We start from the raw sequence: 18,382 nt of genomic DNA, 5'->3' as shown, positions 1-18,382 counted from the left end.
CACTACGTCCCCGTCTGTGAGCAAAAAAAGTTAATTCCTGTATATTTGCAAGCGTATAGACTAATAAATACGCGGGGATATTGTGTCCTTCCAGGTCGCGAGGCTCTTTGAGAGAATCATCATCTGTCGCGAGTCAGATGCGGCTTCCATTGTGACGTCATAGAGCCGGTGCTATTAATAGCGCGCGCGTACGATTTCATTCAGGAAAACAAGGTGCCTCATATGTGCTGTGAGCCAAACAAGAGCATCAGCCAGCGTCTTGGAAGCTTATTTTCACCGAAACACAAAGCGAAACGTGCTTATTTTAAAGAAGAAACATCTTAGAGGTGTTCAAATGGAATTGCTACTTAGACCTGACATATGACCGCACAAGTGCCAGTCACTGTCAAAGCTGGTAGCCATTAAGTCTAATTCTGTATAACAAGGCATCATGCTGAAAATCTCCTCAGCTTTTGAAATTTACAAGCACAGTCAGATACATCTGCACACACACACACTTATTTACACCATGATTAGATGTTAAATGACTGACAGGTCTGTAGTCTACATCATTTTAATCCAAATAAGTAGATTACCATCGACTCATTTCCGATATTATCTTCTGCATATATAGTAGATGAGCAAAAACCTGAATGGCCGATTAGTTCTGTTTCATAACAGCAGTGTATGTCAAAAAAGCCTGGACTTGCGGATCCAGTAAAAGAACAGACTGTCCCAATTCTAGCAATTCTTTTTACTTGTTCGGAGAAACACAGCTCAAATTATGAATGAAACCAGGGCGGCGGAGCCAGACCCACATCAAGAGATACTTCAGGGCCCGTTTCATGCCTATAAGCCCAGAGGATGTTTTTGAATCATGCATGAAGTGTGTGATGTAGATATATTTATAACTGCTTGGAGCCTGATCCCTTGGAGGCAGTGACTGAATAAAGGCAAAGTTGAGTGGGACACATCCTGTAAACAGGATTATTCAGCTTCAGAATTGGGATGTCTTAGCCTGCCTGCTTGTCAAGTAGGTGATATTATGTGGTGCATAACATATAAGTGAAATTTTCCAATTTGTAATATGTAATCCTTCAAATTAATTTAAATTATTCATGTAAAATACCTGCTATGACCCAGTTGTCAGACTCATTTGTCATTTTGTGCATCACTAATGAGCGCCAGTGCGTCATAATTCGTTTAAACTTTTAAATGACAGTTCTGAAAATGCACAAAAGCTATGCACATAACCTATGAAGCATCACAGTGCATTTTTTCAATTATCCGCTGTCTCGTTATGATTGCAAATACCAAATTTATGATCATTTACTTTGTGCTTCATAGGGCAAAAATTAATTTTACGTTTGGATTTGGTGCACTGTTTTAAAGCAAGGCCTTTTTCCAGATCAAGATAACCTGGACTAGTGATGTGGGAAACCTTTTAATCTACTAAAGCCATTGATGTGCAGACAGAGTTGGCAGGTGAGTGTGCTAATCAGCCTTTAGCCAGTGGCACAGTTAGATGTCTGGGTTTAGCTTCAGGTAGAAGGATCAGTTTGAAAATAATTGCTAAATGTGTGTGTCTGGTAGTCACTTATACTCATGACAGTTCCGAGAGGCATCCAAAAGTCTGAGATCACTCATGAAAATGCTTCTGTTTTGCATTCTTTTCTAATGTAATGCATTGTTTTTTTTATTATAAGCAATATGAGTGTACATTGAATTAAACAGGTTTTTAGTATTTGGTATGTCTAACTTTTGTTTTGCAATGATCAATCTCAAGCAGATGGCAAAAGCCAAGCCATGTTTGATTGTGCCCCCTGCAGAATCTGTCCGGAGACATGTTACATAAGGCTGATGTGCAAGTAGCCGCATTTACAAGCCTCCCTATTTATCCTGTGTTCACACTCCATGCAATCCCATCTGGACACTGGACACATAATTCCTTGACCTATTCAGTGGCCGACAGTAGCCACGTGTCCCAAGACAGGCTTTTACTGCAACTTAAGGTAAGAAGTTTATTCATGAATAAAATGTAATTTATTTTCTATGTGATTAAAGTTCAATTAGGACATAATGCATCTCTTCATGTGTCTAAATGATTTCTGCATTTGCTGATTTATGCTTGATATTTGCAATACAAGGTGTTTTGGAGATTTTAGACATTTTTTGCTCTTTTTTTTTAGACTGACATATCTTATTCATGTCAAAAGTACTTCAGGAAATTGTGTGGATATAAATATTTATATTCTGTCCATTCAGTGTTTTACATTTGGGACCCCTGGGGGTCTATGAAGGTAGTGCAGGTCATAAATGAATTGAGATATATATGTATAATAATGTATATAAAACAAAATCCAAAAATAATTGGACACACCTACTCATTTTATCATCATCATCTTCATCATTATTATTGTTGTTATTATTAGCATTATTTCTTCAGACTTTTAAAATTTAATTATAATTATATATATATATATATATATATATATATATATATATATATATATATATATATATATATATATATATATATATATATATATATATGTATGTACAGTACAGTCCAAAAGTTTGGAACCACTAAGATTTTTAATGTTTTTAAAAGAAGTTTCGTCTGCTCACCAAGGCTACATTTATTTAATTAAAAATACAGTAAAAAACAGTAATATTGTGAAATATTATTACAATTTAAAATAACTGTGTACTATTTAAATATATTTGACAAAGTAATTTATTGATGCAAAGCTGAATTTTCAGCATCATTACTCCACTCTTCAGTGTCACATGATCCTTCAGAAATCATTCTAAAATGCTGATTTGCTGCTCAAGAAACATTTATGATTATTTTCAATGTTGAAAACAGTTGTGTACTTTTTTTTTTTCAGGATTCCTTGATGAATAGAAAGTTCAAAAGAACAGCATTTATCGGAAATACAAAGCTTCTGTAGCATTATACACTACCGTTCAAAAGTTTGGGGTCAGTAAGAATTTTTATTTTAATTTTTTTGAAAAGAAATTAAAGAAATGAATACTTTTACATCATGGTTGCATTAAATCAATCAGTAAAGACATTTATGTTACAAAAGATCAGATTTCAGATAAACACTGTTCTTTTGAACTTTCTATTCATCAAATAATCCTGAAAAAATTGCTGTATACAAAAAATATTGTACACAAATATTTTGTACATTTTTGTACAAGTGTACACATTAAATGTTTCTTGAGCAGCAGATCAGCATATTAGAATGATTTCTGAAGGATCATGTGACACTGAAGACTGGAGTAATGATGCTGAAAATTCAGCTTTGCCATCACAGGAATAAATTACTTTGTGGAATATATTCAAATAGAAAACATATTTTAAATTGTAATAATATTTCACAATATTACTGTTTTTACTGTATTTTTAATTAAATAAATGTAGCCTTGGTGAGCAGACGAAACTTCTTTTAAAAACATAAAAAATCTTTGTGGTTCCAAACTTTTGGACTGTACTGTACGTGTGTGTGTGTATAGTTATATATACACACACAATCCCCAAATTTATCCCAGAAATTTTAATTCACACCTCGACTCTTCTGTTTCTAAACTGTTCAACAGCAGCTCCTCAAATTCAGTAGTCATGGTCGGGCTGCTATAGCCAAACCTTTGGTCACTCGTGCCAATGCAGACAATGTGAAACATGTATTGTTCTCTGATGAGATCACCTTCGCTGTCTTCCGAGTTACGGTGTGGAGAAGACCCAGAGTGAAGCATGGCGGGTGGATCAGTGATGGTTTGGGCCGCAATATCATGGCATTTCCTACTGTGCTTGATGAGCGCGTCACTGCCAATGACTACAGAACCATTCTGGAGGACCATGTGCACCTAATGGTTTTTTGTACCTTGAAGGGATGCCGTGTGTCAGCATGATTAATGCACCAATACACACAGAAAGACTTGAAAGATATGAAAATGAAGTTGAACATCCCCAATGGCCTGCAGTCACCAGATCTAAATATTTTTGAGCCACTTTGGAGTATTTTGGAGGAGCAAGTCAGAAAATGTTTACCTCCACCAGCATCACATAATGACCTGGCCACTGTTCAAGAATGGCTCAAAATCCCTCTGGCCACTGTGCAGGACTTTTATCTGTCATTCCCAAGATTAAATGATGCTGTATTGTCTGCAAAAGGAGGCCCTACACCATGGTAATAAATTATTGTGGTCTAAAACCATGTGTTTCATTATCCAAGCCCTGTATGTGTATACAGTATACATCAGGGTGCCGGTCTGATCAGCTATGGTATTAAAATAATAACATTAACAATGATGGATGGATTTTAAAGGGTTAGTTCATCTAAAAATGAAAATTCTGTCATTAATTACTCACCCTCATGTCATTCCAACCCACTTCTGTGTTTCCGTCCGAACACCGGCTCAGTATTAGCCAATGCTGAGGAGCACAATGCGATGCTGACACAAGAGCCGGCCAATAATGAGTTGCCGTTCTGACGTAGAACATGGAAGCTCTGCACTGTGCTTACTACGACAACTGTATAGGTCAAAGTTGTCATTTTTGTTTTGTTTTTGTGCACAACAAGTGTGCTTCATAACATTAAGGTTAAACCACTGTAGTCACTACACGTGGACTATTTTAACTATGTCTTTAGTACCTTTCTGGACCTTGAGAGTAGTAATTGAATTGCTGTCTATTGAGAAGTCAGATAGCTTTTGGATTTCATAAAAAAAATTTAATTTGTGTTCCAAAGATGAACGAAGTTCTTACGGGTTATGAACGACATGAGGGTGAGTAATTAATGACAGAATTTTCATTTTTGGATGAACTAACCCTATAAATTAACAAGTGTTGGTTGGGTGACTTATCTAACATGTGTTACATGTTCAAATAAAGAATTGACAAAAAGATTTACAAAATGATAAACCTCAGATTTCGCCTTTAAACCACTTTTAAGAGGAGTTTTTTAAGAGGATGTGTCAAAATGATAAATAATGATAGGTATTTTATCAGCTCCATAAATAATTCTCGCCACGGCCTTATCCAAATTGATTGATTTTTTAGAAACAAAAAACGCAGACAGGCTAAGTGAAGTTAAAATCGACTCTCTGCCAGTAGATGGCGCTTAAGGCAGAAATAGAGCTGTTTCCCCGGTAACGGCTGTATACAAAGAACCGCTGCGCTTTACACGGAGGTAAGATGAAAAGAAAATGCCATCGAAACTTTTCTCAAGGCAGCCAGTTCCCTTCAGAGATACATTCATATAATTAATTCATACTTTAATGCACTAGGTTGTAAAGGTTGTGAAACCTCTCACTTCTTTTCGCCATGTTTTTTACACAAAACAAAATGCTGCATTCTGCGCCTGCATGAGACGTTGCTAGCTTTATTTACAGTATTTACTGTAAGTCCTGGTAGTCCTGGTTGTAAAATACGGGTTTAATGATGATTCAAATATTAAACTATAATATTAACCGTCGGGAATTATATCGTGGTTTTATCGTCAAACCGATAACCTCTTCATGTAACCCGTCGTAAATCCCGCGGGTTTGGAAACACTAGTGTAAATAATGATTAGCAGTCTGGGGTGATGTAATATTAACGTTTAATTTATATTAATAAGTAAGATTTTTTTTATTATTAATGAAAATATGATACAGTGTTGTTGAAAATATCAAGCATTTTTAAATAAGGGGGTTTGCGATTCAGGGTGATTGTTATTGCTGTGATTGTCATGGTTGGTTTAAGTTACTCTGCAGACATGAAGACTGCTCCACTGTAATTCAACACCTTATTAGACTGAGCTGCCATGAATGTCTTGCATTGCTGGAACATGTTCCTGGTATTTTAAAGACAATTCGCCTCAAGAACAAACATAATTCCAATAGTGACTCAGAGGTCTTAGTATTTACTCTACACTGACCAAACAATGTTTCCTTTTTACTTTTATATTTACTGAAAGTTTAAGTTATATTACCATGTTGACAGTTGTCTTATGACACTCACTATTTAAACAGAAACTCACATTAATTACTACTGGATGTAACTAAAGGCAAGGCTGGGGCTAGTAGTCATAGTTTTAACCTCACTGATTATTTCATGTTGGGAGTTTTTTTTTTTTTTTGTGTGTGTGTGTAGAAATCAAGCATTTAAAGGATTAGTCCACTTTTAAATAAACTTTTCCTGATACTCACCCCCATGTCACGGAACGAACGCGGCACTAGTTTCGTTTTTTTTTTTCGTAAGTTGAATAGGGAAGGTGTCGGACAGCGTAAGCGCTTTGAAGAATGAGGAAACCGGAAGTACGTTCAAGGCGATATTTTGTGTTTATAAAGCATATACAGTTGTATTTTTTTCGAAAATGACAGACCGTTTCGCTAGATAAGACCTTTATTCCTCGTCTGGTATCGTTTAAAGCCCTTTGAAGCTGCACTGAAACTGTAATTTTGACCTTCAGCCGTCTGGAGGCCATTGAAGTCCAGTATATGGAGACAAATCCTGGAATGTTTTCATCAAAAACCTTAATTTCTTTTCGACTGACAAAAGAAAGACATGGACATCTTGGATGACATGGGGGTGAGTAAATTATCAGGAAAAGTTTATTTAAAAGTGAACTAATCCTTTAACCAGTATTTTCAAAGGAAGAAAAAAGAGTTCATTGAACTTGTGACAACATGCCTGAATGATGGAACAAGCTGAAATCTGGACAAAATCATTCATGAAAAATCTGCAAAACAAAACATTTTAGCCTAAAGTATTTGTAATTAATCTGTTCAACAACATACTAAACACATGTGACAAAATGCCACAATATAAAAACTACCTTCATAATAGTTAATGTGTAGCCTAATGTACCCCATCGTGTTCTTGCATTCCCAAGAGATATTAAAAATATGGCATAATGAGAATTTTACATAGAAAACCGCTGCTTTATAATTGAACCCAGACTTCATAAATGCATCCCTTAGTTGTGACAACAAGCCCCGGTTTCCCGTACAGTGATACAGCATAGTCAATGACATGCCCGTGTAGAAATATAAAACAATGGCGCCATCTAGTGTTCTTTAAAGAGCAACCTTATCTCAAATCCCATCACTTCAATCCAAAAGCTAAAATTTATTTACTTTTTAAGTTAACTGTTAACCTTGCAAAAAAATGCAACAGTAGATTGATTTTTGAGATGATATTGGTTTATTGCCCTGCCCAATCCGACAACAACACAACAGCATAAACATTTTGGAAGACACATTTGGAATATGGCTTAGCCTTATTCCATACAAAACTCTTTACTGATATAAGCTTGTGTTCAATAATACTGTTTTTGTATTTTCCCCTAAAGTGTTAGTTAGCCTACACTATTTATTGCTCATCAATAGCCACCCTTCGGTGCACTAGCCTATAAAGTAAAATAAAGCCAACTTTAACACGCTGTCTTATATTACATTGCCATAAATGTTTCTCGAAAGCATTCGTTATATGTAACTGGAAACTTTTTGGGAGTTATTGCATGCTGGCACACATATTTTTTCAGGAACAGAGCCAATGGACAGAGCAGGAAGTTGCTGCACACTGGGGCAGATTTTTCAATGTGTACAGTTGCTTCAGGATCTACTTCAACATGGCCACCGTCGGCACAGGTGAAAACGAACCTGCACAGGTGAGAGGACATCACTTCTGACCTCTTCCCTTCACTCTCCTCTCACTTTCTGTCACTAAAAGAGCGATTTTAATGCAGGCATGAGTACTTCTGTTACTTCAGGCTGTGTGACAGCTGAGAAAGTCACGGTCTAGAGTGTTATCTAGAGTGTTCAGTTTTGATATTTTTGTTTGGTTAATGTCTTAATAAATATGTTTCTAAGCATGCAGTTTTGGCTGAGCTGAATAATTGTGAAGTGTATCTTTAAAAAGGTGAGCGCGTTTGCGTTTTCGCGGGGAATTCTCTGACGAGCGCTCTCTCCTGATGTTGTCGACCGTTTCGATTTTGAACGCGTTTTCTGATCTGAAGTGATGTTGTTGTCATGTTGTGAATGATTTTCCCGTTGCTTCAAAATGTTTTTACCACATCGAAACATATTGGCCAACATGTGTGTGTGAACTCATAATCATATAATAATCATTAATTTTTTAAATTTTCTGTGGAACTGAATGGTCATTTCATTTAAAACTCTACCAGTATTGCTTAAGAAGTTGTTTCCAATGCACTGCTAGGGTGTTCTAGATAGTTGAAGTATTAGCTAAGGTATTCAGAGTGGTTCTGTGTGTTGCTATTTGGTTGCTAAGATATTTTGCTAGGTGCTACATATTGCATTTTGTCAAAAGAGCCCTCAAATCTCTATCATGTACGTATTATTAATAATAATGTTATTACTAAGAATAAGGTAAACTCTAACTAATAAATAAGCCAACACTTTCACTTTCATTAATAATGCATCAATTCATTTTGATTAGCAAACTAATTATGCAGAATTATGCAGTTTCATAAAGTTTCATAAAAAGTCCATTTGAATGTAATTATGTAATGCTTAAATATCATTACTCATACACATATCTGTTAATGAAAGTTATTAATAAAAAAAAAAGTTTTGTTTGGTACATTGACATGTTATTTGATTAAAAATACAATAAAAACAGTAATATTGTGAGATATTATTGAAAATGTGAAATAAATGTTTTCTATTTTAATATATTTTAAAATGTAATTTATTCCTGTGATCAAAGCGGTATTTTCAGCATCATTGCTCCTGTCTTCAGTGTCACATGATCCTTCAGAAATCATTCTGATATGCTGATTTGCTGCTCAAGAAACATTTCTTCTTATTATCAATGTTGAAAACAGTTGTGCTTCTTAATATTTTTGTGCAAACTGTGATGCATTTCTTCATGATTCTTTGATGAATGCATTTGAAATAGAAATCTTTTGTAACATTATAAATGTCTTTATTGTTGCTATCAGTTTAATGCTGCCTTGTTGAGTAAAAACATTCATTTCTTTCAAAACAAATTTTGATCGATAGTGTTGGGATGTGGTGAATAAATACATAACTGCAGGCTGGTATTCAAATCCAAATTTGCATTCACATGTGGTTTGTTAGTGTTTGCTGCTTGAAACTTTTATTTAGTGATTACTGGATCACATAACTTTATAGTGTTTATCGTGGATGCTTGTGTAGACAACATGTATGATATGTGGGAAGGACTTTTTCTGTAGCGGCAGTAGAAAGTTAATGGTTTATTATTACAGTCTTAGCAGGTGGAACAAGGAAATACAGGTTATTCAGATGTCCGGAGTGGGTTGGGTAGAGAAATCCTGTCCGTGAAGCTAGAGAGAGGCATGAACGACATGCATTTACTGTTTCCATGTATGGAGATTATCACTGTGTTTAAACAACAGAGTGTGTCTGTTCCTCGGTCAGGAGTTTGTCTGTCATTCCTGACAAATGCCTGCTTGCCTCTAAAGGGGCTTCTGGGCTTTATATGATTCAGTTGTGTGCATTTGCCTTTCATTTATGCAATTGGCACTTGTCCACTTTTTGTTGCTGCCACAACAACAGCAAAGCCTGTGTGATACAGTTATTATGCTCAGCTGGGCCCTAGTGGAAATCTAAATTCAGCACATTCAAGTTGTCTATTCTCCAGGCTTCTTCTGGAGACAAACAAATGAGCCAGTGATGCGTTGATGATGCAAACGTTACAAGTGCTGGCCCGTGACTCACTGGGGCTGTTGGTTTGTTTGACTGACACAGCTGGTGATGATACAGAGATGGTGAATGAGACCCTCTTCTCGCGGCGACCCCGAGCAATGGGGTAAAAAAAGAAAGGCCACCCCTACATGTCATGATGTGTCTTGGGTACGGATGACTTCAGCTGCCCAGCTGACCGACCTTTGCATCATGCACTTGGTCAAGAGATCTTGTTCCAGCAGTACTGTGAAAATCAAGACAAAATGTCATTTCATGCGTCTTATGATGATTGATTAATCCCTCTGTGTCCAAACTGGTCCTCTGAATGAGTTATGCTTTATCATTCTGACTGTGGTGCTATTAGAGATTCATTCTAAATTTAGACATGGAAAATATTGCAAAATAACTGTTATCTTTCTTTGCAAGACAAATCAATCGAGTTTCTTCTTGTCAATAAAAGCGAAGTTGAAGTGTATCATTTCTGCACCACTGAAAGCAATGATTGCATCAGGAAACCTGTTCGAAACATTTTAAGATTTTCAGACCATAATTTGATAATAAACCTTAATAAAGAAGACCATAATAAACCTTAATCATTGAAAGTGCCATAGTTAGTTTAGAGCAGGTCAACCTATAAGGTGTGTGAGAGACAAGCAATTTATATTAAAGAAACAAATTTATTCATTGACCAAATTTTTTTAACAATAGTTTTTAACAGTAAGAGAAACAAACAAGTGAATCTACACATATAGTTTTGTGAAAAAAGAAGCTGTTTTCCCGATTTTTTTTATTAAAGTGGACTAATAAATGCATAAATAATAGAATTTTATTGTCTTTATAATGTCACTCTATATAATATTGCTAATATAATATTTTTCCTAAACAGTATACATTTAAATGTTTGTTTAGATGTATTTTTTTTGTGTTGCATTCATATTTCCGTCGAACCGTATCCGAGTTCCGAGTTCATTTGGAAGAGGGATCTCACTTCGCTTGGTGCACACCAGGGATGGCAGCGTTTATACTTTATTAAAATGATATGCACTAACAGAGCAATTGACTCTTGCAAAGACCCGCCCCCCTTAGTTACTGTTGCTTTGTCCAACAAGCCATGGCGCTGTCACGCCACACGCAGTGAAAAATACATCGCGGAAGAAAGAGGATACTGACAACACGTCGACGGACAAGACAAAGCAGGTTACTTATGATATTAAACAAAGTCCCAGCTTTCAAACTGTGTAGATTTTTAAGAAATTCAAACAATAAAAAAACGTTTTGTGGCTCTTTAATATGTCGTGACCATGGTCATGACAGATTGCTGTAGCGCCACAGCTCAAGAGGCTCATAAACCTATAATCTCTTCCTACTAGTCCATTTAAAGCATCAAATAAACACGAATGAAAATGAGAATGATTGTTGTTTCAAATGCGGAAAGACATCAATATACACAATTTTTCAAGTTTAACTCCACTGAGGTTAATCTTCTAACTACTGACTGCTTTGTCGGACAAAATGGCGGATTCGGCGTTCTGATTGGTTAGATCGCTTGTCAATCAAACTCCCGGCGAAGGGTCAATTGCACAAGAGTTCCTTTTAATAGAACCAAACCTGCCAAGTGTGAACATGCCTTTAAGGTGTGTTCATACTTGTATTTCGAATCTCTTAGTTGTTTTGGTCTGGACCATACATTAGTATCATTTTGGTGTTCACACTGTCAATTTTAAAACCAAAGCTAAAGATACAAAATAGGACATATATTTTGTGACGGAACTTAGTGAACATTCAAAACAATGCGGTGTGCTGGGTTAAATGCACTTATTGTGTGTACATATGATGGTATTTTTACCAACTGAGAATTTTTGAAGAGCATATAAAATGTGAAAGGGATTGGTGCTCTGTTGCACACAAAATGATGATCTGCTGCAAGAAGATGGCTTTTTTGATGCCTGCAATGGCAAAGTTGCTCCTGTGTCTTTTTTAGCATAGACATATATACGTAGACGTCTCATGACGTGCTGGAGCGTGATCCAGCGTCGCCGCCATATTGGTTGGGTCTCTCCACTCAACGCTAGCACCAGAGTCAATCGGAGTCAACGGAGAGCGAGCAATTATGCCCATTTTTTGTGAAGCTTACGGTTGCAATAACCGACGCAGTATTGATACCAGATCGCATGGGATTACATTTCACAAGTAAGATTGAACAATGATTTCAAAATTAACTACAGAGTGCAAGCATACGAGTTACAGAGTGCAAGCATACGAAAGAAGCTGTGAAAAACAGTTCTTTTTAAAGGATTTTAGCTCCCCAGTCCCAGTTGCAAGCCTGACAGGGTAATGTAAGATGTTGGAATGACCTGGAATTATAACGTTTACTTTTCCAGGCCTTTAAAAAAAAATTCTGAGCTGGTACAGTATATATGGACTTCGGTAAAGTTGGTTTTATATTCGCACATTCGGACATCCGTATTCCATAGCCTTGTTAATCACACTACATTGGACATTCAGTGGACATTCACAAGTGAATATGCCATTAAAACAATACTTGCCAATTTTGATCGACTGTGAAAAATGTTGTAAGTTAAGTCAATGTCATGTCGCTGCTTAAAATTTGCAAACATTAATTTATTGCACATTTATTGGAAAGTCTGCATTTATCAGAAGTCCGAATGTGCGAATATAAAACCAACTTTAAGTTATATATGGGAGCTTGCGTGAGTGTGTCTGTGAGTGAGTGAGAGTGTGAGTGAAATAAATTCAAATGAACAACCAAACTTGTTTCTTTATTAAAATATAAAACTCATTCATTTATCAATATGCCATAGCCTACCATATGTCTTTGTTAAAGAGCGTAATACAAAGTATTTCAACATGAAAGCAGAATTTTTCAATGTGTGACAGCGTCCTGTATCATAACTAAGTCTCTGCCGTTTGTAACAAACCAAACCGTGTGAAAATCCGGTAAAAACTCGGGGAGTTATGATTATTGTAGTTGAGGATACATCTTCCTCTGTAGAAATAAATTCGGGGGCGGCACATTGGGGACCCATCCAAGATGGCGCCGCGCTGATACGTCCACTCCAATAGGCAGCATCAGTCTATGAGGCGTCTACGGATATTATGTCTATGTTTTTTAGGGGTGCATATTGTGACATCACATCCTGTTTTTGTGTTGTTTAGATGTCTTTGGTTTATGTTGCATTCATATTGCAATCGCACTGCACCAGAGTTTGTTTGTAAGTTGTTTGGTGTGCAGTGTGCATCAGGGTTTCGATGGCAGCGTTCACACTTATTAAAATGAACCACACTAACAACAGAGCAGTCACCCCAGAGTTCATTTTAATCTAACCAAACCTGCCAAGTGTGAACACACCCTTAGTGTAGTACATGCAGTGTGCTAGAAACTAGATAGTAGTAGTTGTTGTTGTTGTTTTTTTTTTTTTTTTTTTTTTTTTTGCAATATTAGTCTGTCAAGAGAGTGTCAAACAGCTTCTTGGCATAAGATACAGAGAGTGCACCTGAGAAGGTATATTAAATCACAAAACAGTGCAATGTTTTGAAAGCCATTTGTTTTAAAAAAGACTGTTAACATGTTATAAATGGTGACAGAATGGGTGATTTTCATAGTATGTGAAAGTGAACTGTCTGTCTGTGACATGTGAGACAGTAGCAGCCTCAGGCTGAAACTAAATGTGCGCAATGTCCACAAGTCTAAATGTACACAACTAGAAAGGTCCAGAATGCTCAGAGAATTCTTCCTGAGCATTGTTTCACAGCAGAGGTTTACCTTTGGACCCTAGTAATCTATTGTGTCTAACTTGGGTCACTGTTATAGTATCCATAAAAGTTTATGGAGCTGAGTTAAGTTTCTTTAATGCAGTCAGAAAGAACTTTTGTGGAATATACTGAAACAGACATGGACTGAAAAATGTTTTTTCACCATGGTTGCAAATTTTTATGACTTAATAACAATAGTCAGCAATATTTGTCTGCTGTAAATAACATCACGCTATCACCCGTGGAAAGCAGGTGATAAAAAGAACTTTATTTTATTTTTAATATTAAAGAGATGTTTTTGTACATTTTCTATTGATTATGGGAGCAGTAATTCATCAAACGATGATAAAAATAAAGGAGAAGAGCGTTGTAATAGAGAATTAGAGCGTTGTGCAAAGTACTGTCTGCACAGGATGTCTTTGCACCATTACCTGATTTCTTTAGTTTCTGTGGGGAATGTGGCAGATGCAGATGCATAATCATTCCAATCATGCATTAATCATTCTTCATTATTATTTCATAAAATTCACAGCCTTAAGGCTAAGCCAACTTTTCAATAGCATATAACACATATTTCATATGTTTAATGTAAAGTAAAAACTCATGTTCAATATTACAGTACATTAAAAATGCAATTTCATGTAGATGAGTTTTTATGTTCTTCTATGTTTTTCATTTCTGTGCATAAAGTCAAAAAAGTGAGGGTGCATGGTTTAACTGTCCTGATGTCAAAATGAAGAAATAAGCCTCATTTAACGAATGAAATTTTTGAAGAGAGAACTATAGTAAATTATTTGACAAAACTTTGGTAACAATATTTGAAAAACATTTGTTCACAAAGTCACATGGCACGACCAACATTCAATAAATAAATAAACAAATGTCATAAACGCTCTGTTTAGTTCCGAAATCGAATGCCTCATCAAAAGTTGTTATCGTGATGTCTTGACTAATTATAACCTAATAATTATTTCACTTTTGTATGATGGTTATTACATTAAGTGCACAAACAATATGCTTGAAATATAAAATGAATGCCTATGTATTGCTTAATAAAACAAACTGGAAACGCCTAAAATGTTTTTTTTTTTTTTTTTTTTTTTTTTATAAGGATAAGGATTGTTGCAAAATACTATGTTCTGTAAAAGTAATTTAATATTAATTATACACAATAATAGCAATGTGGTATAATATTACTATTATACATTTTTACTAAATTGTCATGCTAAGTACAGACAAACATCATTAATTTGAAACATGTAATTGGGAACTGTATTGAAAGCAAAAAATATACCTAATTTAATATAAGCTAAGCTAGCAGGCTAATCGGGTAGATGTATGCTATGCTAGTACTAAAACTAAAAAAAAAAAAACAGTAAGAACAAAAAATGCTTGATTTCACAACTCATAGCTTCAGGTATATACTAGTATATGAACCATGTAATTTAAAAGACATTAATGGTCATTATGGCGCATTTCAGTCCTCTGGGACTCGATTTCTCACTACAACGATCTCTATGAAGCCCTTCCTTACGAAAAACGCAGTGTGCTCTGATTGGTCAACTAGACCAGTGTGTTGTGATTGGTTTGAGCGAACCACTTTGAGCGTGTTTCAGAAATGTCACTCCCCTTACCATATCCTCGAGTTTCAACACACTACTAACACAACCCAATCAGACATTACACCTTTTTTTTTGGCCAATGCCATGGTCAGGAATTATGTAGATGAGGAATATTGTGACGTGTACGTTCCCGGAGGAAAACTCAAGACTACAATTGAGTGGTTTACTGATAAAGAGAATAACTCCCTTTGGAGTGTCTTTGTACTTTGTAATTTTGCAGACCATGCTCAAACAGCAACATTATACACTAAAGAAAGTTTAAAGTTAAAAAGCATAATTGGTTCTCTTTAAAGACTCACATATTCAAGGTGTATGGAAAATATGTTATTACTTTTTACTTGATGGTTACACCACATGTATCATAAAGTTTAAAAATGTTATTAAATGTCATATAAAAGTTTTTCAAAACAATTTTAATCTTGCTAATGCTACAGTTCACAGCACTGGTCACAGGGAGGTCTTCACATGGTATTTTTAGCAAGTGAAGTAATCACTCTCAGAAATTGCTTTCAATAATTATAAGTATTTTTGTGTTTGTTTATAAGAAGCAATACATGTACATTAAATGTTGTCCCAATGTTGTGGCAGTGCAGTAACGATGATCCACACAAGCCGCAACTCATCCTAATTTAAATATTCAGGAAAAATAACAGTTTCATGAAAGGATATGTGGATTCCAAGTCCTACATGTCAAGTCTCTTATGAATCTGTTGTTGTATTCTCTCAGTCAGTGTGTCCTGCAGTTGGTCCAGCTGCTGTGCACCATTTAGTATATTACAAACAAATTACATAACAACTAAACAACGTCTCTCAGGGGAAAGTATGATATAAGGTGGTAAACTGTCTGGAGGACCATAGTGCCATGACACTTTTTAGACTTTTGCTATGCAACCATTTTGAGGGGCTAAAAAATGTCTTTTGTGCCATCCATGAGGAAATGGGCCAAGTGCAGAGACTATAAATTCTAGAAGAGAAAGAGCAGCCATTCTGAATGATGTTTATATCTGCAGTTCTTTAGGCACTGATGTGCCACATTTGATTTCTTTCTTGAGTTGTGGTTGTTATTTATGTGAGGGAACTGTGAGTTAAGCTGCATGTCTCTTATACGGTTTCCTGTTTAGTTGTCTTTGTTTTTTTTTTTCATTCTGCTCTCACGGTAAGTGGTCCTGACTGTTTGCACAGTAACTCTGTGGTCATGTTAGTTTCTACAGCCAGTTTAGAACAGCTGTGATAGTGTATTTTGAAAAGACTCAAAATATGCATTAACATGAAGATGGAAAAGGGATATCAATCATTTGGAAAATAGTCTTCACGTACTGTGGCCTCACAAAGTACTTTGTTTAAGTGTTTTTGCTCCCAGTTCAGTCGGGCCACTCAAATTGCAATTCCATTTGATGCCACAGAAATGACACACTTCACCTTTAAAGGGATAATTTACCCAAAAATGAAAATTGTGTCATCATTTACTCACCTTCAAGTAGTTCCAAACCTTTATGAATTTCTTTGTTCTACTGAACACAAAAGAAGATATTTGGAAGAATGTCAGTAACCAAACAGATCTCGCCCCCATTTACCACCATAGTAGGAAAAATAAATACTGATATATTTCATTGTTATTTGTCTAGAGTCAACAGAAATTTGTCAGATTTGTTTGAATGTTTGATAGTGGAAGTGTCTGACACAAATAGTCTTTGTTCTTTAGTTTTCTGTTTTCTGCTCACATTTATATCCCCATGGTGCTTTGGTTGCCATGGAGAAATCAGGCTGTTGTGTTGGTTACCATGGGGACTGTCTTCCATAGTGTGCCCCGGGCATTCAAGAAAGCATTTTACATGTCGTGAAGGCCTGCTGACATTTAGGCTCATAGCATCTGCAAATATCACAGATAGTCTTTACTGATTATATATGCTATTTATTGTGCAATTTGGTTTCTCACACTCATAGTGGGTAAATGTGTAATGTTGACCCCACATTCTCTTAGACAGCTGTTTGGTTTAATTAACCAATAAGGTTATGCTAAATATAGTATAGTATAGAACTAGAGTATAGCTAAAGGTTGCTGTCATGCAGATCATTGATCATACAGTCATAGGTGTAATGCACACTCTGGCTATACTGTAGATATTTTGGAACAACTGCATATTTTAGTTGATGTTGTTTACTTGGCCAGAGGCTCCTAACCTCACCTTTGTCAGCTGAATCCTTGACACTTAAAGTACTGACTTGAAGAGCCCCCTGAGACTTTAAAGGGGACCTATTATGCCCCATTTACAACATGTAATATACGTCTCCGGTGTCCCCAGAATGTGTCTGTGAAGTTTCAGCTAAAAATACCCCATAGGTCATTTATTATAGATTGTCAAATTATTATAATTTGCTCTATTTGGGTGTGAGCAAAAACACACATTTGTGTGTGTGTCCCTTTAAATGCAAATGAGCTGCTGCTCCTGGCCTGCTTTCCAGAAGAGGGCAGCGCTTTAACAGTTCACGCTTCGATTGCTCAATAACAACAAAGCAGGAGAATCTCACGCAGCCAAAATTATGATTGTCAGTAACAGCCTTACAGCCTTACATTGTTCAAACCGGAGTCGGACACTGATGGAGAGATTTAGGAAGAAGTAACTTTTAGAATGAAACTGGACATTTCTGAATGGTTAGTAGATAAATTTATGTAGTTGATGTATAGTTGATTCAACTCATCGACTAGCATGTGCCGTCATGTTAATCTTTTGTTCAAATCCTACGTTAAATTGACCCTTGTTTGTGAAGCAGTCCAGCATAAAATGATGACATGGCAACAACACTCTACTACAACAACTCTTCCTCTTCTCTAAAGCAGCCCAGCATGGCCTCACCCGCTTTGTTGTGTGTTCTTGGGGGGCAGGGTTTATGTAAATTTTAGGGTTAGGGATGTCACTAACCTGGGAAGAAGATCGTTGTAGTCCCTACCAGCTGTTTGTTGTGGTCCTTAAACAGAAAATTCTTTAAAAGAAAATATTTCCCTTTGCATTGAACTTTGAGTGTCGTAACTTTGCAGATGTTGCTTATGCTCATTACACACTAACTAAAGTTTAAAAAGTAAAATCAGAATATTGTCTTCAACTTCCCTTTAACAACCTGACTCTATTCTGTTATGTAATGCCCATGTCATGTAATTGCATGATCCAGTCAATTCTCAATGGATGAAATTAAGTCCTGGCCTTGTTTCACTAAGAAATGATTACAGATGTTTCATGTTTGCATAAAATTATCTTTGCAAATATGTAATGATTTTCTTGATCTCTCCACACGTCTTTGCAAAAAAAAAAAAAAGAAAAAAAAAA

The 18,382-nt window shown here is 36.0% G+C and overlaps 1 protein-coding gene across 1 annotated transcript in view; it reads left to right on the top strand.

The window, feature by feature from the left end:
* The first annotated feature begins 7,543 nt into the window (after window positions 1-7,543).
* Window positions 7,544-18,382, top strand: part of LOC137008250 (ankyrin-3-like) — a 206,718-nt gene continuing 195,879 nt past the window's right edge. The window contains exon 1 of the mRNA XM_067370184.1: window positions 7,544-7,640. Coding sequence (XP_067226285.1) covers window positions 7,602-7,640 — 39 coding nt within the window. The 5' untranslated portion in view covers window positions 7,544-7,601. The remainder of the gene's footprint in view (window positions 7,641-18,382) is intronic.

Source organism: Chanodichthys erythropterus, chromosome 19 (assembly GCF_024489055.1).
Source record: "Chanodichthys erythropterus isolate Z2021 chromosome 19, ASM2448905v1, whole genome shotgun sequence".
Taxonomy (NCBI): Eukaryota; Metazoa; Chordata; class Actinopteri; order Cypriniformes; family Xenocyprididae; genus Chanodichthys; species Chanodichthys erythropterus.
Note: the sequence above shows the minus strand (reverse complement) of the source record. Positions and strands in the feature narration are given on the sequence as shown.